The sequence below is a fragment of the Callorhinus ursinus genome, unplaced genomic scaffold (assembly GCF_003265705.2).
Source record: "Callorhinus ursinus isolate GAN/ISIS: 27379988/994484 unplaced genomic scaffold, GSC_fseal_2.0 scaffold8, whole genome shotgun sequence".
NCBI classification, from domain to species: domain Eukaryota; kingdom Metazoa; phylum Chordata; class Mammalia; order Carnivora; family Otariidae; genus Callorhinus; species Callorhinus ursinus.
The window spans coordinates 69,184,582-69,211,218 of NW_027397070.1; the positions used below are offsets into that span (position 1 = coordinate 69,184,582).

At 56.2% G+C, this 26,637-nt stretch overlaps 1 protein-coding gene across 3 annotated transcripts; it reads left to right on the plus strand.

The window, feature by feature from the left end:
- The first annotated feature begins 8,131 nt into the window (after nt 1–8,131).
- Nucleotides 8,132–16,428, plus strand: DLK1 (delta like non-canonical Notch ligand 1). 3 transcript variants are annotated; one of them, XM_073894891.1, is made up of 6 exons: nt 8,132–8,351; nt 9,648–9,711; nt 10,195–10,325; nt 13,285–13,426; nt 15,255–15,534; nt 15,754–16,428. In XM_073894891.1, exons 1-6 carry the CDS (start codon nt 8,285–8,287, stop codon nt 16,000–16,002), a joined length of 933 nt encoding a protein of 310 aa, XP_073750992.1. In that variant the 5' UTR covers nt 8,132–8,284; the 3' UTR covers nt 16,003–16,428. The 3 variants fall into 3 exon arrangements, with proteins under 3 accessions (XP_073750992.1, XP_073750993.1, XP_025726215.1); XM_073894892.1 differs by having other exon boundaries at nt 15,760–16,428; XM_025870430.2 differs by having other exon boundaries at nt 15,255–16,428.
- Nucleotides 16,429–26,637: the final 10,209 nt, after the last annotated feature.

The window sequence follows — 26,637 nt, forward strand, 5'->3', positions numbered from 1 at the left end:
TCCTTCCTTCCTTCCTTCCTTCCTTCCTTCCTTCCTTCCTTCCCTCCCTCCTTCCCTTCCTTCCTTCCTTCCTTCCCTCCCTCCCTCCTTCCTTCCTTCCTTCCTTCCCTCCTCCCTCTCTCCCTCCGTCCTCCCTCCCTCCCTCCCTCCCTCCCTCCCTCCCACCTCTCCTTCTCTCTACCTTCCTTCTGCAAAGAGTTAAAATAGGACCATGCTCTGGACTATGCATTGAGAAAACCTCTCTCTGACTCCCGTCTTATAGACACCAGGGAGTTGGAAGGGCCAGATGTGGCCTTTGGTGACAGAGTCTGGTGGCTTGGACCAGGGAGTGGATGGGAGAGCCAGTGGAGAGGTACAACCGCCAGGACTTGGGGCCTGCGTGCCCACGGACAGGGGCAAGGCCGAGGGTGGAGAGTCCAGATCTTGGGCACCTGCAGAGGCCCTGGGGGCTCTCAAGGAGGCCCAAGGATGACAGATGGAGATGGGCATTTCGGAGAGGTTTCGGGCAGACGTTCCGAGGCAGTGGGGCTGCCCCCACCCCCTGGCACCAGGTTTGGAGTAACAAAGGTGGAAAGAGCTGGATGCCGTCGTGCACATGGCTGAGCAGCGCGAGGCCAGGGTGGGGCAGAAGAAGGAAAGAGAGAGAAGGTGGGGAGAGAATTGTGCCCGGCCCCAGGACGCAGTCGGTTCCCAAACTCCACTGTCGCTGAAGCAGTAAACGGACGACCACGCCCTCCCTTCCAGCTGGAAACCTATTCTAGTGACATGACTGCTTCTCTGTTTTGAGTCTGCGGACCCTCTGGCCAGACCTGGGGGTCCCTCAAAGCACGATTTCCCGTCAGCTCTGCCGGTCGTGCTGGCAGGGCACCCAGCTTCGACAGTCCCGTCCTGCTTTGCCAGTGCCTTGCTGTGTGACCTAGGGAGAATCGCTCAGCCTCTCTGGACCCTGGCATCAAGTCCTGTGGCTAATAGGGTCCCCTACTGATGGAGAGGGAGGACAAACATTTTGGGGGCAGGGATCAAATTAAGGCTCATCACGAAAGACCACACTTGGGTTTGGGCACCTAACAAGCCCATGTGTGTTTTGGGGGGGGGGAGCTGGGGTCAGCTAGGGCTGGATGTCCCCTGCCCCCCATCCCCAGCTGAAGCTTGGCTGCAAACAGCTAGGTAGGGCCTCTGGAGGCGCAGAGCGTCACCATAGGAACAGGCTCTTGGAGAGCATGCAGAGGAGCCAGGCGCTGGGGGAGGTGGGCAGGGGGGCGGGTAACAGTGGGGGTGCTGGCTATGGTCTCAGTGCGGCTGCTCCCCACATTCTCTGTTCCTAGTCAGAGAACTGAGAGGTCCCGGTGGGGGAGAGAAAAAGTGGGGATGCCACTGCAACCTTAGGGCCCCCCTCCCCTCCGGAAGCCCAGTGTGGGGAGTCAGCAGCCCCAGGAGCCCAGAGATCAGAGGTGGCCAGAGGGCACTGACTAGAGAGGGCCACCTGGCCTCGGCCAGTTGCTAGGACACAGGACCCCTCCAAGGGGCCCATGGTAACCCTCAGAGAACACTTTGTGCCTTATTCATTTATTCATTAATTCACTTAATCCACAAACACCTCGTGGGCAGCGCTGCAGGCCCCCGGCGGAGGGGCAGAGGGCCCAGGAAGGTGCCCCTGGCCCTGCCGAGGTCAGACACACGTGCAAAATCCATTAACACCAGGTGGGCAGATGTGCCCGAGGCGGGAGTGGCTGGGACGAGACCAGAGGCTCACCGGTGTCCAGTCCTGGGCCAGGACCCACGGCAGGTGGGCTGGGAGCTTTGGCAGGTGGGAGCTGGGAGGACGGGGTGGGAGGGGAGGCCTTGGGGGAGGAGGGGAGAGAGGAGCAAACACATGGCCCTCCCACCACCCACCTGCGCATCCCAGGGCCCCACCTGGGCACAAGGCCGTGCCTTCCTTCGCAAGCGATCCCTAATGTTTAGGATGTAGTAGCACGGGGGGAAAACATTTTTGAATATAATTGAATGTAAATGCTAATGCCTCCTTACAAATAAGAGAATAAATATAGTACGGGAACATCTTAAATTCCTCGAGAGCCTTGTGTTTTCACATCCCTAAACTTGACAGTTGCGCCAGGCCGTGCCACAATAAACAGCTCTTTTCCTAGGCCCAGCCAACAGAGATGGAGAGGCCGTGATCCTGCTATGGTCCCCCGAAAAACTTGTAAGCTGGGGCTAGGATGGGGGTCCTCCTTCCAGCGGCTCAGGGCTTGAGAAAATGACTTCTCCCATTTCCGCTCGATCAGGGGCACCTGGTCGGTGCCTCTGCAGGGCCCGGTCCGCTGCGCCGTCCCGGGAAGGTGGGTAGCCAGACGCGGCAGTGATGGGTGGGAGCAGCTTGGCCCAGGGCCCAAGCCTCAAAACAAGTCTGGGCAAGACGTATTCGTGGGCCGACCCCGGTATGAGAAAAGGGAGACTTGCTCCCTGGATTGTTTGCCAAGGTAAGGGAGGCTGTAGAATATTCAAGAACAGTTAAGAGGGCTTCATATCCAAAATGCTGAAAGTTTTGTCACCCTTCTCCTCCGGCCTAACTCCGCTCCAGCCGCAACGAAAAGCCCACACCGTGACCACCTCAGGGTGCCTGTGTGCATACAGAGGTCCTCCCATAATGGCACACCCTGGTGACCTCCTACACATCCCCCCATCACTCAGTCCCCAGGACCCCCACCCTCCAGGACGTACGCAGCCTCCCTTCCCACGCAGCCGCTCCCCCTTGGCTCGCCTCCTTCCCTCCACGGGCCTACCTCTCCGAGGTCTCTAGGCATGAAGAAGTGTCCCCAGTCCCCCAACCCCTGGAGGTGAGGGGCCACCCTGGGCTCCCTCACTGAACACACCCCCATCAGAGTGTCCCCCCCCCCACCACCACACACACACAGTAGGAGCTCAGCCGACGCTCAGTGGAGGAGACCACATTTAAAGAGGTGCGTCTCCACTCTATGGAAAATTAACTTCTGGGAATTTCTGATGAATGAAGAATTAATGTACTTTCTGCCCAAGCCTGCATCGAGAGGCGAGGTGATGAAAAGCCTCCTTTTTCCTCTGGTTGTGATCCCCTCCCTCCCACCTTGGGGGGGGAGGGGCCGGGGCGGGGAGCTGTTTCTAACCCCTCTGCAGACCCCACCAGCTCCCCACGCACACAGCATGACTCAGTGGCGCCCTTTAAGAGGAGAATTTGATTGATGACGTGGACAATTAGACTTGTGAACGTGGCATCCGCGTCGATGGCAATGGCGAGAAAGGAAGCGAGAAAATCTATTTTTGCACGCTCCCATCGATGGGGCTGTGAGGCGCCGGTGGGGCGCGGGGGAGAGGTGCGCCCCCGCGGCCGGCCACGTGTGCCCCGGCTCCCTCGCACACCCCGAGGCCCGCAGCCCTGGCCGGGCCATCACGCGCCCCTCCAGGCCCGAGCCACGAGGCCTTGCCGCTGCCTTCCCTTCCCTGCTCCCTGGGCTGAGCACGCTGCCACTTCAGCCTGAAGAGGCTTCTTTCTGATTGAACTTGAAACCAAGCCGTCGTGTTCTCAAGCCTAAATGTACCCGGGTGCGCCTCTCCTTTCCCTCCATCCTCCGCCCCCGGGGCCCCCTCCCCTCGGCAGGAAAAAAGAGAATTTCTCTCTTCAAAGACGAACTTTAGCTAGGGGAAAGAATGGGGATCGTGGCTGCTGGGCATCTCTTTGGTGTTGGCGCTGCAGCCCTCACAGCCCCCCACGCAGGGAGGGGAGGGCAGGGCTCTGATGGTGCCCTTCGGGTCTTCCTACTGATCCCCGCCACCACCACCCACCCCCCCGGCCCTGCTCTCTGTTGCCACTGCCCTCGGCTGAGCAGAGAGCTGGGCCCTCGGATTCCCAGGACACGCAGGTTCGGATCCCAGCTCTGCTCCTCATTGGCTGCACACCTGTCCCGGGGTCTTCAGGCCTTCTCCTGCTCATCTCTGAAACGGGCCTCCCCGTCCTGACCCAGCCCAGCTTTGAGGAGGCCCTGATAAGATGGCCTCTGCTGGGGGTGCTAAGCCAGAATCTAATTCCAAGGGGACAGGCAGGGAGAGACAGAAAAGGCAGGCCCCGCTTGCCGGGGACCCTCCTCACTCTGGGGCTGCGGCCCTGTGGTGGGGAGATCCCTGACCTACAGGGCCCAGATTTCAGTTCTAGGTCTCCACCCAGGACAGCTGAGGCTTTGGGCACTGGGCCTCCCTTGTTAAATGAGCAGTCTCTTTGGGAAGAGCTCCATCTCAGGCAGGGCTGGGGGAAGCTGTGTCCTCTTTCAAAGGGGTGAGGGAGAAGGCGTGGTGTTTGGGAGAGGGAGGGGGAAGAGGGAACAAAGGTACCTGGGAGTCTTTGCTGGGCCTTAGTTTCCCCAGATAATGTCCCACTAGGACTGGACCAGCTGGGGGGCTCTGCAAGACCTCCAGAAACCACAACTCCTTCTGGGCAGAAACAAAGCCTCAGGTTTTGGAGATTCTCAACTGTAGGGGGATGCAGAGCAGATGTCAAGATGGGGTGGGGGTGAAGACTCCCCCCCCCCCCCAGCTGCCTTGTCCCCGCTGTGCACGCCCAGGACTAGCTGGTCTCAGAGGCCCCTCCAGCTGGACCCTGCTGGGCTTTCTTGATCAGCAATTCTGCCTTTAATCAAGTGGTCTGGTGCAGGCTGAGGGGGGGAGGGGAAGATGACGGGGAGGGAACGGTCTGGAGATAACATTTCTTTGGTTCGCTCAGAAAACTTTCACCCCTCACCAACTCCCTTGCTGCTAGCTGGAGCCACGCCTCTGGGCAGAAGGAGCAGAGGACTCGCCAGGCTGGGGCTGCAGGTAGAGCCACTCAGCTTGGCAGGGGGAAGGAGCCTGGGTAGCATTCCAGCCCCACGGTGGGCAGGCTTTGTCCCTGATACCTGTGTAGACCATGAGCCAAGCCCTGCTCCGCTGACCAGTGGGCCAAGCGCTTCCTGAGGGCGGGGGCTGCTTGCCTCCTCTGTGATCCCCTCTGTTTTTTTGTTTTGTTTTGTTTTGTTTTTGGAGGGGCGGGGCGGGGAGGTGAGGACGGGGGGGGGCACAGCTAAAGGAGGGTGTCGTCCTGACTCCTCCAGCCCTCAGGGTCTGCTTGCAAACAGCAGGCGGTGCTGACTTCTCCCCAAGGGACCTGCTTGGCATTTTCTGGCTTTCTGTGCAGACTTTAAGCTTGTGACAGGCACCAACCTCCCCTCTCCCCCCTGCTCCTACGCTACCCTTTCTCACTGTCTGCCTGCTGAAAAGAAATCTCCAGTCTCCTGAATTTACAAACACTTTACCGAGATCAGCAGAAACCAACAGAAAGCCCCAGGCTTATAGGTCTTGAAACGCAAGAAAGCCTTCTCCCAGCAGTGGCCCTGCAGGGGGCTCTAAAGAGGGCCAGATCTGAACCAGCCCCCACCTCCGGGTCTCTGGAGCCTCCTGGGGGGGAGGCCCAGTGGCAGCTGTTGGAGGAAGGGCAGGAAGGCGCCAGGCCTTGTAAGTACAGTGGTTTTCTACTTACGAAAACCCACGTTCCCTTTGGGGACAGGTGTGGCATCCGGGTTTATAGACAAGGAAACTGGGCTCTGAGGGGGAAGTGACTGGCCCAGGGCCCTCAGCAGGCAGGGGATGGAGCTGGGATTAGTGCGCAGGTGCCAGCCAGCCAAGATACTGCCCTTTCAGCCTAAGCCCCTGACATTTGGACACGGATGCCCTTGGGTGAGACTGCCCTCCTCAGGCCTCCCTCCCTTTCCAGAACTGGAGAGGGAGGCGGCGACAGCGGCAGGAAGGGACTGAGATGGGAAAGGGAGGGGTCTAGATGAGGGTGCACCTGATGGTCACAGCGGGGGCCCCGCGGTGCTCCACACAGTCCACACCTCGCGACTTGGTCTGGGGGGAGGCCCTCGCCCCAGGCCGCTCAGCCCAGAGATCCCCCGACCCTCCTTAGAGTCTGGCTGAGAACCCAGCCCTTCCCAATCTGCCCGCCGTGTAGGATAATTTTGGAGGCTGAGGTCAGGGTCCTGGGAGGGAAGAAAGGAGGGGGGATCAGCAGGGAAGCTGGGGCGATCTCCATGCAGTGGGCAGTTGAACCTCCAGGTCTGGCCTGCCCGCCACTCTCGTTGGAACCCCCTGGGTCTTGGGCAAAAGACCTTCCAACTCTGAACTCTAGTTTCTTCATTTGAGAAGAGTCCCCGGAAGAGACTGGGGTAATGGAAAGGAAGGGGTGCAGGGTGGGTGACTGCTCCCTCCAGCCTGTCGCTCAAGCGATTCCCAACCGCAGGCCACCCCCTTCTGGGTCTCCCGCATGGAACGCCAAGGAAGAGGCACCTGCCACAAGGGGAAGGGGGTGGGGGCTTCCCCAGCCTCTGTGGAGTCCGCCCAGTGCGGCTCCAGGGTCTCCACCCGGGGCGTGTGCCCGCCCTCCCACAGCTGTCTTGCTTTGGGAGCACAGACTTAGGGCCTTAGGGCCCGTGGGACAGGGGACTCCCTGTGGCATCACTTCCCACGCCCATCTTGAGGATGGAGGGTATGTCCTCAAACCTGCCAGGGCCCCAGGAGCTGGTCTGAAGGCCAAGGCCCCCCACCCCGTGACCCAAGTGGCAGAGATCACGCACCCACCTCACTGTGGTAAAGGGGAGGCTATGAAGTGGGTGGGCACCCACCCCCTGCCCCTGGGATCTATACGCAAACTAATCTATGCCAATGAAGCATACATAAAGGACCCATCTAAAGGTCATGACCTCCTGGGACCCTTCCCCAGGAAGTTAAAGACCTTTCATCTCCTTCTGCCCCCCCCCCCCCCCCCCCCTACCCTTCCCTATTCCCACCCCCCCCCTCCCCACCCCCAGCGCCCTGATCAGGACAGGGGCTGGAGGATCTGCCCAGCACGGTCCCTAAACCCAGGCTGGGGGCTCTCCCCAGGAGCTCTTGGGAGAGGAGGATCTCTGGCAAGATCAGTGTCCCCACACCCCCCCCCCCCCCCCACCCCCATGACTCCTCTGGAGGCCTCCCAGTAGGTCTGGAATATGTGCCCAGTGCTTGGTGTGCAGCTGCGTGAGTGTGAGCGGACTTGTGAGCTTGCCCACACGTGTCCCGGTGTGTTTGTGCTTGTGCTGGGTGACAGTACATTCGTGTTTTGATGAGTGTGTAACCAAGAGCCTGTGATTTGTGAGTCTGGGGGACTGGGTCCGTGTGCTTGTGAACATCACCTACGTGTGGCCCTACACACGCGTGCGAGTCTGTGGTTTATGTGTCTGCATGACTAAGGCCCTGACCCCGTCTGCCCGTGTGTGAGTGGGAGTCTGTGTGTTTACAAATGAATTCGTATGTTCAGGTGTGCACGTGGCTCTGCACGTGCCCCTGTGTGGACAGACGGGTGGGCACATGGTGAAGGAGGCCCAGGGTTTCATAACTGTGTCCGCGGGCCTCTCTGCGTGCCCATGCCTGAGCCTGTGACGCTCCCGACTATTTCTATAACCTGCGTCCGCCTGCCAGTGTGTGCCGGTGGTGTAGGGTGTGTCTGCCTTGCAGTGTGCGTGTGTGTCTGCATTTTCCGGCGTCGTTACGGGCTGGGGGTCGGGGGGGGGGGTGTCAGGCTTCTCATCCGTGTTTTCCTGAGTGCGTATGCGGTGCGAGCGCGTTCTTCGTCCCTAGAGCGTGCGTCTGTGTTTTCCTGGCCGTGTGAACCATGGCATGCGTGCTCGGGACCTTGGCGCTAAGTGTTTTGGTGCTTCTATGCGTGTTTCTGTATTCTGAGCGCGTGCTGGCGTCTGCCTGGGGTCTGCGGCCCAGCCCCGGTTCGGTCCCTGCCACTTGTCCTAAGCGGGCCCGTGTGTGCGCGCCCGCGGGCCGTCCTGTGTCCCGAACGTGTGCCCAACGTGCGCGGGGTACCTGTGCCCGTCTAGCCAAGAGCGCTCCGTGCGCGCGAGCGGCTTTCCGGGACGCCGCAGTGGTGGGGGGCGGCCCCGCGAAGGGCGGGGGTCACCGGGACTGGCCGGCGCCGGCCCCGTGCGCGCGGAGGCGGGGGCGGGGGGCGGGGGCCGCGGGGGGGCGGCGGTACGAAAAGGGCGGCGCGCGCGGCGGCGGCGGCAGCTCGGCGGCGGCGGCGGCGGAGAGCGCAGCGCGCAGCCCGGTGCAGCCCTGGCTTTCCCCTCGCCGCGCGCCCGCGCCCCCTTCCGCGTCCGCAACCAGAAGCCCAGCGCGGCGCCCGGAGCCGGACCCGCGCCCGCGCCGCTCCCGGGACCGCGACCCCGGCCGCCCCGCGATGACCGCGACCGCAGCCCTCCTGCCCGTCCTCTTGCTCCTGCTGGCCTTCGGCCACAGTGTCCATGGTGAGCCCCCCCCACTCCGGCGGCCTGGCTCGCGCCCCCTCTGGGGAAGCCTGCGACGCCCCCCCACCTCCCCGGCCGCCCGGTGCCCCGCACGCCCCGTCCCATGCGCCCCAACTCCGGCCCGTCCCGCCTAACCCTAAGCCCCGCACGGTGCTGCCTCGCCCTCCCCGCCACCCTCGCATATGCCAAGCCCGGCCCTGGGGTCCCCGGGAGGGGGGCAGGGGAGGTGTGGGACCCCCACCCCTCCCACCCCAGCCCCTTCCCGCCCCGCAGAAGTGGCGCTCGCAGGGGTGTCGTGCGCGGAGACAGGAGGTATGGAGAAACGAGGTGATGCTCGGGAGCCCTGTGTGGAAATGCTCTGGGGTGCAACTTTGGGGTGTCGCTGCGTGCGCGTTCAGGAACAGGTCTGTGGGGGCTGTGGGGGGTGGCTTTGCCGTCGCAGCACCAAATTCCCACCGAGGAGCCCAGCGCAAGCCTCTCCTGCGTGGCGTTTGTCTCGGTGAGGGGCTGCGACACTTCTGTCTGCAGCGGCCATCTGTCTCTGACAGTGAGAGAGTTGCCCCTTCCCGCAGTGCCCCCCGCCCCCACTGCACCAGAGCTGATGGGGGGGCCGTCTGGAAAGCTGGGGAGCTAGTTGAAGTGAACGCACACAGTAGGCACCTACCAGAGTGTCTGAATCTCTAGATAGCGTCAGAGTGGCAGAATCTCTTTTGCAAAAACCCTTGCGTCTTTTTTAATATGAAGAGTCTGGGGTAGGGGAACTTGGGGGAATTTGACCTGGGTGCCTGGCTTAGCGGGGATCAACCTTTAAGAAAAATCCTGATGCCTTACCTGCGAGGCTGCCAGGTGAACCTGTCTGGCCTTTTCCAAAGCCAAATACCTCCAAATCTGCTCCCCATTTTAGGCTCACTTTGCAAAAGTGAGGGCTTGGCTGAGGGCCCAGGGGTCAGAAGCTTTCCATTCACTGTCTCCCTATCCCCGCTTTTAGCATTTGAGGTTTCGTATTCTGGGGGGGGGGGAGGGTCTGAGGGGGTGGAATTAAGTGTCTGACCTGCTCCTAGGAACTAAGTGGTTTACTGTGGTCACTCCATAACCAGGAACATGGCAGAGATTTTTCTTTCTCTTCCCGTCCCCCCCCCCCGAGTGGGCTGATGTGAGACACCTACTGTGTGCCAGGCTGGTAGGAGGGTGTTTGGCTCCCTCCAGGGAGGCTATGGGCTGCTGGGGAGAAGACAGGCTTTGCCTTGGCCTCTGGGGCCTCGTGGGGTGAATGGTGTAACCTTTCTTGTGACTCAGGAGCTGAATGCTTCCCGGCCTGCCACCCCCAAAATGGATTCTGCGAGGATGACAATGTTTGCAGGTAATGGGGTGGCTCCCCAGAGGCATCTCGTAGGTGGTCAGGGCAGAGTCCTGGGGAGTCGTGGTGTCAGGCAGGAAGGGGGGGCTTGGCTGCTGGGCTGCAGCAAACAGCTGTCTCGCCCCCGCAGGAAGACGGGTGGGGGATAGCCAGCGGTAGAATGGGGCAGGGGGTAGGGGACAGCCGCGGCTCCTGTCTGCCGCGTCAGCAGGGGGGGTGTTGGGAAAGCCCCGCGCAGGGTGAGACCACTGCCGGCCACTGCGACAAGACGCACTGCTTCCCCGGGCTCTCGGGGGGCCCCTCTGTCTGGTCCTCTGTTGATACTTTCCCGTTCAGGTGACTGGTATTTGCTTCCTGGGACCCACTTGGCCTGGTACTGTGCAGACACCCCCGAGGGATCTTGGCTCCACAGTAGGCAGCCTGAGCTCCCTCTGCACTCCTGCCCCCCTTCATAGGTCCCCATCTTCCCCTCCCCTCCCCCCGCAGGTGCCAGCCTGGCTGGCAGGGTCCCCTGTGTGACCAATGCGTGACCTTTCCTGGCTGTGTTAACGGACTCTGCGTGGAACCCTGGCAGTGCATTTGTGACCACGGCTGGGACGGGAACCTCTGCGACATAGGTGGGCACCCCACCCCACCCCTGCCCTGGGCACCCAGCCACCTCCTCCCAGCCCGTGGCGGCCTCCCCTCCCCCTCCCGCCTTATTCCCACACACGCAGGGCTCTGTATGGTAATGATCTGTTTATATCCTTCTCGCTGGTGCCCCCAGAGCCTCCTCACAGGTAGGGACTTAATTTTGCTCCCCTCTGCTCGGCCAGCACCAGCACCCAGAGAAGGCCCTTTGTGGGGGCCAGCAGGGAGCTGCCTGTTGAATAGAGTCACGACATAAGCACACGCCCCACAAAGCTGAAAGGGTAGAGGCCTGGGTAACCTCTGCGGGTCACTAAAACTCCGAGGGGGTAAGGGCTCGGGGTGGGGGGTCACAGAGCTAAACCTCCAAGAAATTCACACGGGAGGCTGCAAAAGCACGCAAACAAACAAACAAACGAAGGGGTGGGGGTGGTGAGCGGGGGTGGGGGGCCAGGAGCTGAGTCAGGGCCGGCTGGCCCGACAGAGCTGGTGTCCTGGTCAGGTGTAGGGGGAGGCTGGGGTTCGGGATGGGCTGAGAAGTGGTCAAAGTGCAGATTGGTGTGATCTGTTGATTTCATTAATTTATGCAAACTTTGTCCTCCATTACCCTGAGCAAATTGAGAGTTGGCTGTCCCTGCATTTTTAGGCTGCAAAATGTCCATCTGAGTCCATCCTGCTTTGGCAGAGCCTGCCCTGAAGCTGGGGCAAGCTGAAGTCCTCGAAAAAACTCCCAGCAGCGTAGGGCAGCCACCACAGGGCTTCTGTCCTTCGGTGCTCAACATGAGCTGGGACGAGGGGTACCGTTAGGGAAATCGAGGCTCGAGGAAGTCAAGGGCCGTGCTTAGGGACACAGAAGAAGTTGTCAGGAGAAAAGCCAGCTAAAATCCCTTCTCCTAGCCCCAGAACTGGGCTAATTCTCAGCTGTGGCTCCTCCTAATCCTCTCCCTTAAGGAAAAGGCAAGAGCGTGTTTTGACCACCCACCCCTGCCCCCCATCTCCAGGGCAGCGGGCTTTCCTAATTGAGCCCACCCCCCAGCACATTGTCTCAGGTCCTTAAAGGCCCCGCAGCTGACTCATGCTCTGACCAGCGGCTCTGCCGGCCCTCAGCACCGCACCCTCTGAGCTGCTTTGGGACCCACAGGATCCCCGAAAAGCCACCTCTTGGGGTCAGGGCTTTTAGCCTGGAGCCCACCTTCTTTGGGGTCTGGTTCAGGACTGCCCCCTCCCTGCCCATGGAGTTTTCCAGACAAAAATGTTCCCTCCTCACTGGGTTGACAAAGCCTCTCAGCCTGGGACTCCGGGTCCCAAGGAAACAGCCCTCCGGGTGATTAGCGGCTCTCTCCCTTTCTCTGGGTCTCTGAGGCTGTCAGGGCCCCAGCTGCTGCCCCAGCAGAGACCCCCGGCAGCTTTCCCCTTGCCCGGGCTTAATCTACCCTTCCCTTGGGCTGGAGGCCCGGGAGTTGGGAAGAATGGCTCATCCTCTGCTCGTGGGGCTGGATGCTGCTGGGAGGGAAGGGGGGGCGGTGGTCGCCAGCTCTTTAGCTTAAATTTAAGATTCCCAGTGACGGGGTTGCTGGGCGCGCAGGATCGGGAGCCTTCTCCTGCTAGCTGTACCGGCCCCTTCCCGTAGTGATAAATCCTCTTTATGTTTCCTTATACTGAGCCGGGCTCCCGGGGAATGCCTCGTGTGCTCTGGATAGGCCATCAGCATGGCGGTCATGCTGCTCCTTATTGACTGATTGCCATTCTCCCTCCACAAGGGTGCAGGTCTCCTTAAAAGAGGGGAAAAAAAATTCGCACATGTGTGGCCTCTGCATCGGGGACCCCCACCCACTCTGCCTTAACTTGCAGCGTCTCTGGTTGGCCCTGGCTTTGTATTGGGCAGGTGCCCCAGGGCAGCTCGAATGTGGGAAACCAAAGCTAAAAGGTACCCCCTGCCCAGATGTACCAGGGAGAGTGGGGAAAGTGAGGCACAGAGTGGGGAGGAGCTGAACTCTGAGGCCGGCTGGAGCCGGGCCTAGAAAAGGTCCCTCCTGGCCCTGCCTGGGGGCGGGGGTCTCCACTGGCAGAAAGCCCCTGACCCAGACCCCTTTGTTTAGCTGTCCCTGACTCGCCGGGCCCTGCATAATGAGTGCGCATGACGGGAGGTGTAAAAAGGCGGCGGAAATATAGCAGTGTTCATGGAAACCCACATGGACAGGAGAGCACTCAGATACTTCTAATTTCGCTGCCTTCAAAAGAAACAGCCTTTCCACCATGAGCCCCTCCGTTCAGATCCTGAGCGCAGAAAGAGCCACCACCAGGAGGTGGAGGTAGTGCTGGGGCTGAATCAGGTTTCTTGATTCCCGACAGGGTCTTCAGATGTCTCCATTTCTCCCCCGCCCCTCTGTGGTGGGGAACTTTGAAGGGCAGCTGGTGTTTTCTAACAGCTGGGCTGTGCGGTTGCCCTGAATGGCAGGGACCCCCCCCCCCCGCAAACAGGAGAAGCAGGATGTGAAAATTTGTCTAGGGGAGGCAGGCACTGGGAGCCTTGGCCTGGCACACACCGTTTGGGGGGAGAGAAGGGGTCTGCAGTGAAGGTCATGCTGCTGGACCAGAGAGGGGACCTGGTGCCAGGAAAGGGGGACGGCTGTCCTGGGTTGAGGAGCAGCGAGCGGTCATGACTTTTCTGGCCCTGTGACCTACCCCAAGGGAGCCCCTTCAGCTCCCTGAGCTGCTTACCCACTGCAGTTTCAGGGGGTCACTATACGTTCTTCCTCAGGACCCCATTTGGTGACCACTGACAGTGGCCACAAACAGAGCCATCGAGGCAGCTCACTCGGGGTCCCTGCTCTTGACCAGCTGGAGCGCTCTGTCCCTGCCCCCATCCAGAAAGCTCTCCTTCCAGCCTGTCCCCCTCTCCCTCCCTGGGAAGGGGTGACAAAGTCTGCTTTTCCCTCCCCACCCCAGACGTCCGGGCTTGCGCCTCGACCCCCTGCGCCAACAATGGGACCTGCGTGAACCGTGATTCCGGCCACTATGAGTGCTCCTGCGTCCCTGGGTTCTCGGGAAAAGACTGTCAGAAGAAAGATGGGCCCTGCGTGATCAATGGGTAAATATTCTTTCCGACTCTGTGTGATCTGATGAATGCTGCTTTGATTCCTGCTTCACATCCCTAAAGACCCTTTCAGCCGAGCCCAGTCGGACCTGTCGCCTGACAAAAGACCGAGTAAGTGCCCTCCTGCAGCCCCGCGGGGGGCCGTCCCAGATCAGGGTATTTAGCGGGGAGTGTGTCATTTCCATCATTTCTGAAGGGACCCCGAAGGTGATTTCATATTCCCTTGATGCTCCCAAGTCCCGATGTGCATGCGTGATGGTAGACTGGGCCCGCCAACCGGAGCAGGGGAACAGGGAGCCGCACCGTGTGCTAAGGGCAGCCCCGGGGGGTGGGGGGGGTGGGGAGGCGAAACTCTTTGTGAAGCCCAACTCACTGCATTTTAGGGGGTGGTTTTGGGGAACTGGCAGACTCTGTAGCTGGGTTTTCGGGGATGTCTTGGGGGGATCTGCTAAGGCTCAGGAGTGGGGAGAGGGGCCTTTGGCCAGTGGGGTCTGGGGGCGTCCAGCTCTCAGCTGCCCTCAGTGGGGCGGGGGCTCTGGGACTTCTGAGCAGTGGGCACAACAGACAAGAAGGGCCACTGCTTTCTAGCAGCCAAGCCATTTCCGGCCCTTATCTGTTTAGCTACCCTGAGCCTACCCAGCCGTCTGCTGGGGCTTAGGCAGTCAGTTGCAAGAATGCAAACTGGAGCCGGGTCCCGGGCCGGGAGCTGGGGGGTGGGGGAGACAGACCAGGCAGAATAAGCTTATCTTGACCTGACATTCCAGGGGGCTGTGGAGGACCCTGGGGCCAGCAAAGGCCACAAACAGGCATTTGTGCAGCATCTAAAGATCAGTGTTCAGAGAGGGTCAGAGGAGAGGGGGTCACAACCAAAGTCTGCATCTGCTTCTTAGTGGGATGGGAAAATACAGAGAGAAACCTTTAAAATATTTTGTTTTCCCTCCAACCAACTTGAACCAGTCTGTCAAAATAGAGCCTAAGGTCCTTGAAGTTCCTTCAGAGCCCAGCTCCCATGCAGCCCTCACCCCCAAGCGGCAATGCTGATTTCGTTGTGCTTAGAGCCCCTTTCTTCTCTGGGTTTTGGCATTTATCAGATGACAAAGGGTCTGCTCGTTTAAAAGCACTTACATTAAATGCTCCTGTGCTCTGCTCTGAGCAAACAGCTCCGGTCTGCACGCCGCAATTGGGTGAATGGCCCACGATTAAACAGCCGGGCGCAGACGCTGGCTGGGCCAGCAGATAGATGGAGGCTTGCTTTCACTCTGAGTGTCCCCAAGGGCTTCCTGTACAATAGTCTGCAGGCTCTCCGCTGAAAGTGACAATACGAGTACCATCAGGGTGGTGGTGTGGCGCAGGGAGCTTGTGGGGGGGGTACTGAGGCCCCCGGCTCTGCCCAGCAGCCCAGGGATGGAGCTGAGGGAGGGGGCTCGCTCCAGCCCTGGGTCATCACTAACTTTGCCTCTCTCAGCCTCAGTTTCCCCACCTGTCCAGTGACTAACCGTCAGGCCTCTGGTCGGAGAGATGACATAAGAGGTGGGAGAGGAGACGGGCGTCGGCCCGGGAGGTCAGGCGTGTTCCAGGCTGGCAGCTGGAGGGGGTGAGGCGCGCACCCCACCCCACAGGCGCGCCTCCGTCCAGCTCGGACCGCCCAGGAGCCCCTCGTGGGCAGGGCTGGCAGCGCCCGGTGTCTCCCTGGCCGGTGCTCGCTCGCGCACCGGACGGGGCCTAAGCACCTACCTGCTGCCCCCTCCAACCCCGCCCCCCGCAACATCATCCTAGCCCAGCCCCCGAGGGCCCTTTACCGTGTCCCCCTGTTGTGTTGCAGTTCCCCCTGTCAGCACGGAGGCACCTGCGTGGATGATGAGGGCCGGGCCTCCCATGCCTCCTGCCTGTGCCCCCCTGGCTTCTCAGGCAATTTCTGCGAGATCATGGCCAACAGCTGCACCCCGAACCCGTGCGAGAACCAAGGCATCTGCACCGACATCGGGGGCGACTTCCGCTGCCGATGCCCCGCCGGCTTCGTGGACAAGACCTGCAGCCGCCCCGTGAGCAACTGCGCCTCCGACCCGTGCCTCAACGGGGGCACCTGCCTGCAGCACACCCAGGTGAGGTACGAGTGTCTGTGCAAGCCCGAGTTCACGGGCCCCCTCTGTGGCCGGAAGCGCGCCCCGAGCCCCCAGCAGGTCACCCGTCTGCCCAGCGGGTACGGGCTGACCTACCGCCTGACCCCCGGGGTGCACGAGCTGCCGGTGCCCCAGCCCGAGCACCGCATCCTGAAGGTATCCATGAAGGAGCTCAACAAGAGCACTCCCCTCCTCTCCGAGGGCCAGGCCATCTGCTTCACCATCCTGGGCGTGCTGACCAGTCTGGTGGTGCTGGGCACCATGGGCATCGTCTTCCTCAACAAGTGCGAGGCCTGGGTGTCCAACCTGCGCTACAACCGCATGCTGCGGCAGAAGAAGAACCTGCTGCTGCATTACAACAGCGGGGAGGACCTGGCGGTCAACATCATCTTCCCCGAGAAGGTCGACATGGCCACCTTCAGCAAGGAGGCCGGCGAAGACGACATCTAAGCGGCGCCCCTGCCGGCCCCTCTCTGTTCTCGGGGTCCCGCAGAGCTCACTATATGCGGTCTGTTCTCCTCTTTGTGGTGGAATTTGCTCTATTTTGTGTCGAATCTGGTGAACGCTATGCTTACCTATATTACCTTTGTGTTGCTCTGTGACAAAGTGCCCAAAGCATCCTCTTGCTCTCTCTTAATGCATGATCGAAAAATAATAATAAGAATTTCATCTTTAAACAAGTAAGAGAAATAAGTATGTTATTCTAAACTCTAAATGTAAAATCAAAAAGACCAAAAAAAAACAAGGCAACAGAACCGGGACTCGGTGCCGACATCCCTCTCCGAGGGCTCTCGGCCACGGTCCTCGTGAAACCGTTACGAGTGCTGTGCATGACCACCCACTGTGAAAAAGGCTAAAATCTCTTTCGTTCGTTAATCCTCACACGCCACATCCAACGCGCACTCACATCAAGTTCAACACCGCAAACTTTAGATCTTTCAGATTGATTTGAGATTTTGCGGAGTGCAGCGGCCGTGTGTCAGGCAGAGAGAGCCCCGGGTTGGCTGCTGGGGGGGCCGGGACCTCGTCCCAGCCCTGCCACTAACTCGCTGTGTGATCCTTGGCGAGCCCCTGTCCCCACCCCGGGCCCACCTCTTCCCCCCTCGAGGGAGGGGCTGGAATGCAGTGACCATCGAAGTTCTCTCTGGCTCTAAAACTCTGAACGAGGAACGAAGGGGTATGAACCAAAACAGTTCCTGACCCTAAAAATTAGGATCTGATGAAGACAAAGTCTCATCCCGGGATCCACAGGTTTTGGCCTATCCTGGATGCACACTTGACGTATTGAGATCGATTCTAACTGCATTTCTCAAAGTGGGGAGCCTCCTGGCTCGCTTTCGGTTTGGAAGCAGTTGGCCCCCTTTGAGTCACGAAGTGCAGTCTGGAGTTGCCACTTGGGCAGCCCCAAGCCACCCCCAAATCCCCAGCACTTTACCTGCCTCCTACCCTGTAGATTAGAGATGTCCCTTGAAATTTAAATGCCCCTTGAACCACAAGTGCCCCCTGGCGAAATCTGAGCAGCAACACAGCCCTCACCAAGGTTTCCACAGGGTTTCGTGGGAAATTGTCGCTCGTGGGGCGTCTCCTAGTTCTGTGGTCAAAGGTCCCAGACCTTGGTCTACACAGCTATGGATTTGATTTGTGTTGCTGAGTTAATAACTCTCAGATCCCGAAAGACCTAGCCAGCTTTTGAATTATAAATTTGACTTTTTTAAAAAAGAGCATCTATCTTTTTTGTGAAAATAGAAAGAAATGGGACAGAGCTCTGTTTGGCTTTCCAGCCCTTTAGGGTTGGGCAGCTAAACAGCCCTCGGGTACCAGTGAGAAATATTTTGCTTCTTAAATTATTTGGATAGGAAGCTATATTTTTAGCTTTATTGAGTATTACCTGCCGTGTTTACCTTGCTCCAAGTATTTATTCCCAAATCATCATCACCATCTTCCTGATCATTCAGGTCATCCCCTCACACACAGACATGCGTCACCGTCACCATACAACCATTGACCTCATTACCTTCAGCCACCAACCACTGTCCCCTGTCCCTCGTCATCCTGAGTCAGAGCATGACCGTTCATCTCCTCCAGCTCTCCGTGCCCCATCCAAGCCCCTGTCCCCATCGCTCCCAGTCCCCGAGCCCCTCCCACCCCCACGCCCTGTTCTGGTCCTCTGCAGGCAGAGGCCTGTCACCCCTCGAGCCCTCCCCCCAACCCCAACGCTCACCCAAGTCCCTCACCCGCCTCCGGGCAATTTACCCTCAATCCCAAGACCCTGTCACCTTTGCTGGCCACCCCCTCCCACCCTAAGCTCCCGTGCCCCTCCCCTTCCTACCCTCACACCCCGCCATCCCACCCCTGGACTCGGAGAGCGCCCACCCCACATCCCTCCTCCCCCATGTCATTCAGTCATCATCTCATCTCATTTTGAGTTCGTTTTGAGAAATAAAAAATTTAAAAAGACAAAAAAAAAGAACTGTTGGCATGGCCAGGCGGGTGTCTGGCACCCCACCTGGCCTCTCTCGCGTGAGACCTTGACCGAGTCCGCTAACTGTTCTGATCCAGTTCCCCAAACACGAAATTCCGAGATTGGCCCAAGTGATTCAATTCTCTGTTACCCTCTTTCCATCTCCGTGCTGTCGAGAACAGCCTGTTCCCCCCCCCCCCCCCCCCCCCCCCCGCGCTGGCGAGAACCCCCTCCCCCCCCCCCCCCCCCCCCCCGACGACAAGGGGAAGTATCCCACTGTCTGTCGACCCTTGACCCCCTCCCCATCCATTCACCAACTCATCCACCATTCATTCATTCGATCAGGAAGCATTTCCAGCACCTGCTGCGTGCAAGGCAGCGTGCGGGGAGCTGTGCGACACGCAGGATGAGGGCAGTCTGGGGGGGAGCGGACACGTGATGTCCCCAGCAAGCCAAGCAGTGCAGGTAACATGCCGTGGGAGCAGGGAGTCCTGAACAGACGCCCTTAAGCCTGACCATCTTACCCTCCCACGTGACAAATTATCTATTACCAGCACCCGACGAGGCCACCCCACCCAAATTCCACAGCGCCCACTTGCACACATCCCGCGAAACCAGAACAGTGTCCGCAGCCTCGACACGGTCCTCACGTCATGCAGAAATGGTCCATTCCATCCTCTGTGGGGTAACCAGATTCTGCTGAGAGTGTCGGGATCTCTGGCTGCCCATCCACACCTCGTGTGTGTTTGGAGTAGTATGTAGTTTACGAAATAAACGGAAAAGCTCAAAGACAGCTGTCGAAGACATGATCACCAATTTGGTCCCAAAATTGAGAGAGGAGGAGGCGTAATGATCTTTTCTGTAACCAAAATATTTCAAAAATGTCAATGACGCTCTTTTTAGCTTTCCCGTTTCCTAAAAACCAGACAAGCAAAAAATTTTGTTTATTGAAAAATAAACAAAACCCAAGGGCTATTGGTGTGTTTCTGTGATTTGTTGTGCGCCGGGCTACCCTTGTCCCTTCCCACTGGTGGCCTTAGCCCCGGGCAAGAGGGGTCAGAGGTCCGTGTTTCGGAGGGCCCTGCGGTGGCCCTGGCCCTTCCCACGTGTCGAGGAGACCCCAGGCGAAGGGCTGAGCCCACCACGCCCCTTCCGGATGCACTCTGGGTGCCTGGAGCACCGGCACTTCCTGCCCTATGGGCCCCACCTCTGCCTGGGTCTGTTTCCAACAGTGGCTGTGGGTGGGTGGTGTGGAGGGAGCTGCTGGGGCTCGGGGGGGGGGGGGGGGAGGAGGGATGGGGTAAGGGGTTCCATGCACGAGCGCACCAGAGGGGAGCGTTGGCTCTCCCACCCACCAGGTCCCAGCCCAGAGCTCCCGGGTGTCCCAGAATGCCACGCTGTTCTGGTCCTTCCAGAACTTAGTGAAGGTGGCACCGGATTTTGTTTGGTCGTGAGAGGGACTTGGAGTCTTCTAAACCTTGGCACATCCATATACGAAGCCCATTTAGACTCCTGACCTGGGCCCTGCTCGGGCCAGGAGGGACCTGCCTCTCTGCCAGCCCTGGCCTTGGGCCACAGGCTTGCACACTTGGCTCACTAAAGCCACCCTTTTGAGTCCGCGTGGAGTGCCTGACACTGCATGTGCCTGCCCACCCACCAGAAAGGGGTCAGCCGGACCCCTCCCCCCGGACACAGGAGCTGCAGCCCAGCCCCTTATCCCTGCTGGCCCAGGAGGCCGCCTCGGGGCAGGACCCCCTCCCCCACTTTCTCCCACCCCCGGCCTCTCCTCTCCAGGGCTCCCCTCGGCCAGGCCACGGCCACGGCCCACCCAGCAGTCCAGCCCCGGGTGTCGCTGAGATGCCCCCCTCTTCCGCTCCCACTGCTTCTCCCTTCTGTGCTACTCTGCTCTCAGCTGGTGGGTGGGGGTCCCGTCAAGGCCGGGGACACATGAGGGGGACAGACAGGGGGATACTACCCCAGACGTGGATGCCGTGCTGCAAACTATAAAAAAATAAAATAACGAGGCTGAGGTAACAAACGTAGAAGCTTCTAAGAAAGGAGGAGTTTTCCAGGAGAGTAAGTATTAACAAAATGTGGCCAGCAAGAAAAGGCCAGTTACCTGGGAGGAAATCCCAAGGTGGGCCAGCTGTCTGTTACCTGACTCGGGGTCCAGAACCTTTGACCCTTTGACAGAAGAGGAGGTGCCCGAGCAGAGACATGGCTCCAGAGCAATGAAAAAGAAAAGATGAAGACTTTTCAATTCTTTTTCAAAGCTAGGAGAACCCCAGTGCTCAAACTTGACAAAGGTAACGAAAGAAAAGGAAAGTCACTGTCCTCACTCCCAAATAGAGAGACAAACATCGCAGTGAAATAACAAAAACAGGCAAATACTAAAAAAAAAAAAAAAATCATGACCAAGTAGAGCATTTTCTGGGAAAGCAAATATAATTTAATATTAATAAACATATTCATAGGCTGTGAACCCTGGAGAGACCCGGGAGGGAGGAAACAGTGGCAGATCACAGGTGACCTGGCCTGGAGAAAGCCAGATGGAAGATCCCTAACTGAAGGATCAGGGCTGAAAAGGGGAGTCTGACCTTGGAAACTGGGTGCTGTAGCGGGGGAGGAGTGCAGAGGACCCAAGAAGGGGGAAGACCCAAACGTGGGGCAGTTGGGGTGAGCATGGGCGGCATGCATCAGGAGGGGCTGTGGCTGCGAGGGGTCCCCACGCAGTGCCCCAAGTGCAGAGCCAGCCAAGGAAAATACCAGATGAACTCCAAGTTCAGGAAGAGATGAGCGCTGCCCATGGGCAGCAGGTGGATGAATTTTCCTGGAGGCCAGTGAGGAGGGGGTGCAGCTGGACAGGGAATGAAGAGAAGACAGGCCCCCAGCACAGAGCAGCCTGTTCCATGACAATCCACGGGTGTGGGCCTATCTGCTCAGCCAACCACAGATCCCACCGTGCTTCTGACGTGAGGTTCTGCGGCTTTCTTCCCTTTAGCCACTCTCCCGCTGCTAAAGATGAAAACATCTGCCCCGCACATCCCGTCCAAGACCCTCAGTAGTCCACAGGAGGGAGGAGGCAAAGACACCAGCTGCCCCCTCACCCCTCGTTGGGTCAGGAGCTCCCAGCAACTTTGGGACTGTTGAGGGCTCTGCTCTGAAGCTTGCCTGGCCCCAGACGTTGCTGTGCTGTGACCTGTGAAGACGCAAACATAAGAATGGCCTAAATTTCAGCCCAAAAAATAAGTGAAAAGAAAAAAATATATATGATACCAAGTCAAAGGAATTGGTGCCAGAAGGAATTGGATAACATACATTCCTGAGTTTTTAAAAAAATATCTAAGCAAACTAGGAAAAAGTGCATATATCCTTAATGTCACCAAGAATGTCTATCTTCAACAATGTCTAATACCCTACTGATGAAAAAAAACCAAGGGCAAGTAAGGCCGTGTGTCATATAGAGCAGTGAAGGGCTCTGGCTATAGAGTCAGAGAGGCCTGGCTTTACACGTGGCTCTGTCCCTGAGCCATCTACTACCTCATCTGCAAAGGAGCATGCCTCAGTAGGCTCCGACAACTAGAACAAAATGCCATAGGCCTGGGGCTTAAACGACAGACATTTCTCTCTCACAGTTGTGGGTGGTCGGGTTCTGGTTGAAGGCCCTCTTCCTGGCTTGCGGATGGCTGCCATCTTGCTGTGTCCTTATGAGGAAGAGAGAGAGACAGAACTCCCCCCCTCTGCTGGCTTCTTACAAGGGCACTAATCCCATCCTGAGGAGCCTGGTGACCTCCCCGAAGCCCCAACTCCGAGTACCATCACACCGGGGGCGTAAGATTCAACATATGAACTCTGTGGGGTGGGGGTGGGGTGGCGCATTCAGTCCACAGCAAGCAGATACGGAGAGCAATTCCTATCACTGTTGTTCTAGAACTTCTAGCCAATGTAATAGACAAGAAAAACCAAAAAGCATGAGGTATGACTATTGGAAAGGAGATTAAATGATTATTGAAGATGATATTACTGTCTGCCACAAAAACTCAAGAGAATGACCTGAAGAGAACATGGAAGTTAGCAAGATAGCACACGTACCCAACTTCTCCAAAAGTCTGTATACCAGTAATGTGTCCAAAAAAAGATAATGATGTAAGACCCTGATGTTGTAAAGATGCTAATTATCCCCCCAAATTAATTTATAAGTTTAATGCTATTTATTGGTATTCGATCACTAGACACTATGGTCCTAAAGTTGATTTGAAAACAATGAGGTGGGAAGAATAACCAGGAGAAGAAATAGTGGAGGGGCAAGCTGCACCATCAGGTATTAAAGCAGAAAGCCGTATGAATAAAAATAGCGCAGGACAGATGCACAGCACTGGTTTTTGGAAGAAGGGACAGACAGACAGATGCCTGCATGAATGGCGGCTTGGTAGGAATCTAATCTCCAGCCTCACCTGTTTATTTACAAATGTGGAGACTGAGACAAAAGAATAATGAGCCCAAAGTCCTCCCTCGAGGACAACTTTGTCCTTCAGGAGACATTTGACAATAAGCGGAGCCTTTTTTCCTTGTCAAGACTGGATGGGGGGGTGCGGTGACTGGCCCCGGATGGGTGGAGACTGTCCATGCTGCTAACCAGCCAACAAAGACGAGACAGCCCTCTCAACAAGGAGTCATTTGGCCCAGGTAGAGAAACCCTGGCGTAGGTTGATGGAGCAGGGATGAAACGATCAGGGACCACAGGATATCCCATGGTGGCGCCATGCTGAGTGCCTCATGCCCCAGGTCTGCTGAGCTGTAACGGACACACAACGTTGTGCAAGTTTCAGGTGTCCAACATGACGATGTGATGCACGTATATACTGCAAAATAATTACCACGGTGAGGTTGGTTAACACACCCTTCACTTCCCATAACGACAATTTTGTTGTTGTGGTGGAGACAACAGTTCAGACCTACTCTCCACATGACTTTCAAAGGTACAACACAGTATTGTCATCCGTGGTCACCATGCTGCACATTGGTCCCTGGACTTATCTACTGATAACAGGTAGTTTGTGCCCCTTGACCAACATCTCCCCGTTCCCCCACCCACACCCCTGGTATCACCAATCTACTCTGTTTCTATGAGTTCAACTTCTTCAGATTTCACGTGTCAGTGAGATCATATAGCCTTTGTCTTTCTCTTATTTCACTTAGACTCGTGCCCTCAAGACTCAACCATGTTTTCACAAATGCCTTCCTTCTTTTTTATGGCTGATTAATATCCCATTGTGAGTGTATTTCTGTGTATGTGTGTATCTATCCTTCTATCTCTATATATGCATTTTCCTTATCTACCCATCCATCCATCAGTGGACACTTAGGTTCTTTCCATGTTTTTACTATTGTAGATCTGCAATGAACATGGGAGTGCCTATCTCTCTTCGAGATAGCAATTTTATTTCCTTTGGATATTCGGGCATAGCTCAGAAATATTGTGGGCCTGGTTCCAGACCACCACAATAAGGCAAATGTTGCATTAAACCCGTCAATGTATTTTTTGGTTTTCCATTGCATTGTTTTTAATCATCAAGTCTAATTATGCTTCAGAAAAAATTTGAGTGAATAACTTTCTCTGAAAAAAGATACTGATTGTGTGTAGACTGCAGTTATCTGGGGGTGGGGGGAAGCTGGTAAGTTAAATTGCCCTATTTTCTATTCTGAAAATCAGAAAAAGCCCCAGGTCCCGTCTGATTATAGAGATGCATGTGCCCCAAATGGCTGAGAATAAATACAACAAGAAAGGCAAAAGCTGCAGAGCTAAGGGCATGCAACAGGCTCTAAGAGAAAGTCTCAGAAATACCCAAAGGGGCAACAAGGAACATTTGGCTGGAATCTGAAGTCCTTTTCGGTCATCTTTGTCTTTTGCTCCATGTCTAAGGATGCGCGGGTGAACTCAATGGAATTGAGATTTCCCTTTTTGTCCATAGGCGCGTTTCTGTGCAGCTCATCCACCTCCTCATCTGTAACTCAGCCTCCCATTGTTGTCTGCAGCTCTCTCAGGTAATCTTCCTGAATGGTGCCAGTTGCTTTTTCATCAAAGCAAGCAAAGGCATTTCTGAGGACATGTTCTGGATCTGCGTCATTTAACTTTTCACCAAACACAGTGAGAAACGGTGAAATTTGTGGGACATGGAGCCTCATTCTTCATGGCGTCCAGATACTCATCAGTTGGCTTTTCCCCAGGGAGGCAAGTGTATCATGCAAATCCTTGTCAAAATGCCAACAGAACTACAACAAACAATCCTAAAATGTGTAGGAGGGACGCCTGGGCGGCACAGCCCGTTAAGTGTCCAGACTCTTGATTTCCGCTCAGGTCATGATCTCAGGGTTGTGAGATCGAGCCCCGTGTTGAGCTCCACGCACTCAGGAGGGAGTCTGCTTCTCTCCCTTTTCCGTTCTCTCTGCCTTCCCCCCTCCCACTCTCTCTCGCTCTCTCTCGAAATAAATAAATCTAAAAATAAATAAATAAAAATTTGTAGAGAACCACAAAAGACCTCAAATAGCCAAAGCAATCTTGAAAAACAAAACTGGAGGTATCACAATTCCAGACTTCAAGTTATATTACAAAGTGGTAGTAATTAAAACAGTATGGTATTGGCATAAAAATAGACACATAGCTCAGTGGACTAGAACAGAAAACCCAGAAATAAACCCACAATTGTATGGTCAATTAATCTGCAACAAAGCAGGAAAGAATACCCAATGAGAAAAAGACAGTCTCTTCAACAAAGGGTGTTGGGAAAACTGGACAACCACGTGCAAAAGAATGAAACTGGACCGTGTTCTTACACCACACACAAAAATAAACTCAAAATGGATTAAAGACCTAAGTGTGAGACCTGAAACCATAAAAACCCATGAAAAGAACGCAGGCAGTAATCTCTCTGACATCAGCTGAAGCAACAACATTTTTCTAGATATGTCTCCTGAGGCAAGGGAAATAAAAGCCAAAATAAACTATTGGGACTGCATTGAAATAAAAAGCTTCTGCACAGCAAAGGAAACAATCAACAAAACTAAAAAACAACCTACAGAATGGGAAGAGATATTTGCAAATGACATATCTGGTAAAGGGTTAGTAACCAAAATATATAAAGAATGGACACAACTCAACATCCAAAAACCAAATAATCCAATTAAAAATGGGCAAAAGACATGAACAGACATTTGTCCAAAGAAGACACCCAGCTGGTCAACAGACACATGGAAAGATAGATGCTCAACATCGCTCATCATCAGGGAAATGCAAATCAAAACCACAATGAGATACCACCTCACACCTGTCAGAATGGCTAAAATCAGCAACACAGGAAACAACAGCTGTTCATGAGGATGTGGAGAAAGGGGAACCCTCTTGCACCATTGGTGGGAAGGCAAACTGGTGTGGCCACTGTGGAAAATAGCATAGAGGTTCCTCAAAAAGTTAAAAGTAGGGGCGCCTGGGTGGCTCAGTCATTAAGTGTCTGCCTTCGGCTCAGGTCATGATCCCGGGGTCCCGGGATCGAGCCCCACATCGGGCTCCCTGCTCGGCGGGAAGCCTGCTTCTCCCTCTCCCTCTCCCCCTGCTTGTGTTCCCTCTCTCGCTGTGTCTCTCTCTGTCAGATAAATAAATAAAATCATTAAAAAAAAGTTAAAAGTAGAACTACCCTGTGATCCAGTAATCACACTACTGGCTATTCACCCCAAAATACAAAAAAAAAACCCCACTAATTCAAAGGGATACATGCACCCCTATGCTTATAGCAGCATTGACCCCTATGCTTATAGCAGCATTAGGGGAAATTAGGGGATGGGTGGCACGCTTATTGTGCACTTATCATAACGAAAAAAAAAAAAAGTAAAATGAGGGAGTGAGCCCAGCTGATCAGGATGATAACAACATGCAGCTTGCCATCTTTGCAAATAAGCTGGGCATGTCACTCTTCCTGCTTGTCCTTCTCTGTCACTATGAGGCCACCAACAATCCCAAGAAGCAGAAATAAAAGTGTTGCTTCCCCCCCACCAAGGGTTGTGGCACATGGTCTGAGGGAAGACGGCAGGTGTGAAGGGCCTTCACACTTCCCTCCGTCCCTCTACCCACAACATACAAAGCAGCTACACTTGGATTTTTCCCGACAATTTTATTTCCTCAAAGTCTTCCTTAACCCTCTGGGACAAGAAGTTGCCACTGAGTAGGACCCAGTATAGGGGCTTTCTTTTCTACTCCCTCCCCCCAATATAAAAGTATAGGTATATTTTTTGTGGATCTCCCCCCAAAAGAAATAAAAAATAAAATGATAAAGAAGAAAAAATAAATAAAATTTAAAAAATAAAGAAAAACATAGTGGTGACTAGATTATCCTTAGGACTCTGTATTAACTCTATAATGTTCTTTTTTTTTGAGAGAGAGAGCACGAGCAGAGGTGGGAGGGGCAGAGGGAAAGGGAGAGAGAATCTTAAGCAGCCTCCATGCTGAGTGCAGAGCCCGACTTGGGGCTCGATCTCACAACCTTGAGATCATGACCTGAGCCTAAATCAAGAGTTGGACACTCAACTGACTGAGCCACCCAGGCGCCCCTAGAATGTTTTTGATATTTTAA

Bases quoted from the DNA above. Each gene is read 5' to 3' on its own strand.
- DLK1 (XM_025870430.2), top strand. From the start codon at position 8,285: ATGACCGCGACCGCAGCCCTCCTGCCCGTCCTCTTGCTCCTGCTGGCC. The intron at 9,712-10,194 runs GTAATGGGGTGG...CTCCCCCCGCAG, and splicing joins GAGGATGACAATGTTTGCAG to GTGCCAGCCTGGCTGGCAGG. The intron at 10,326-13,284 runs GTGGGCACCCCA...TCCCCACCCCAG, and splicing joins CGGGAACCTCTGCGACATAG to ACGTCCGGGCTTGCGCCTCG.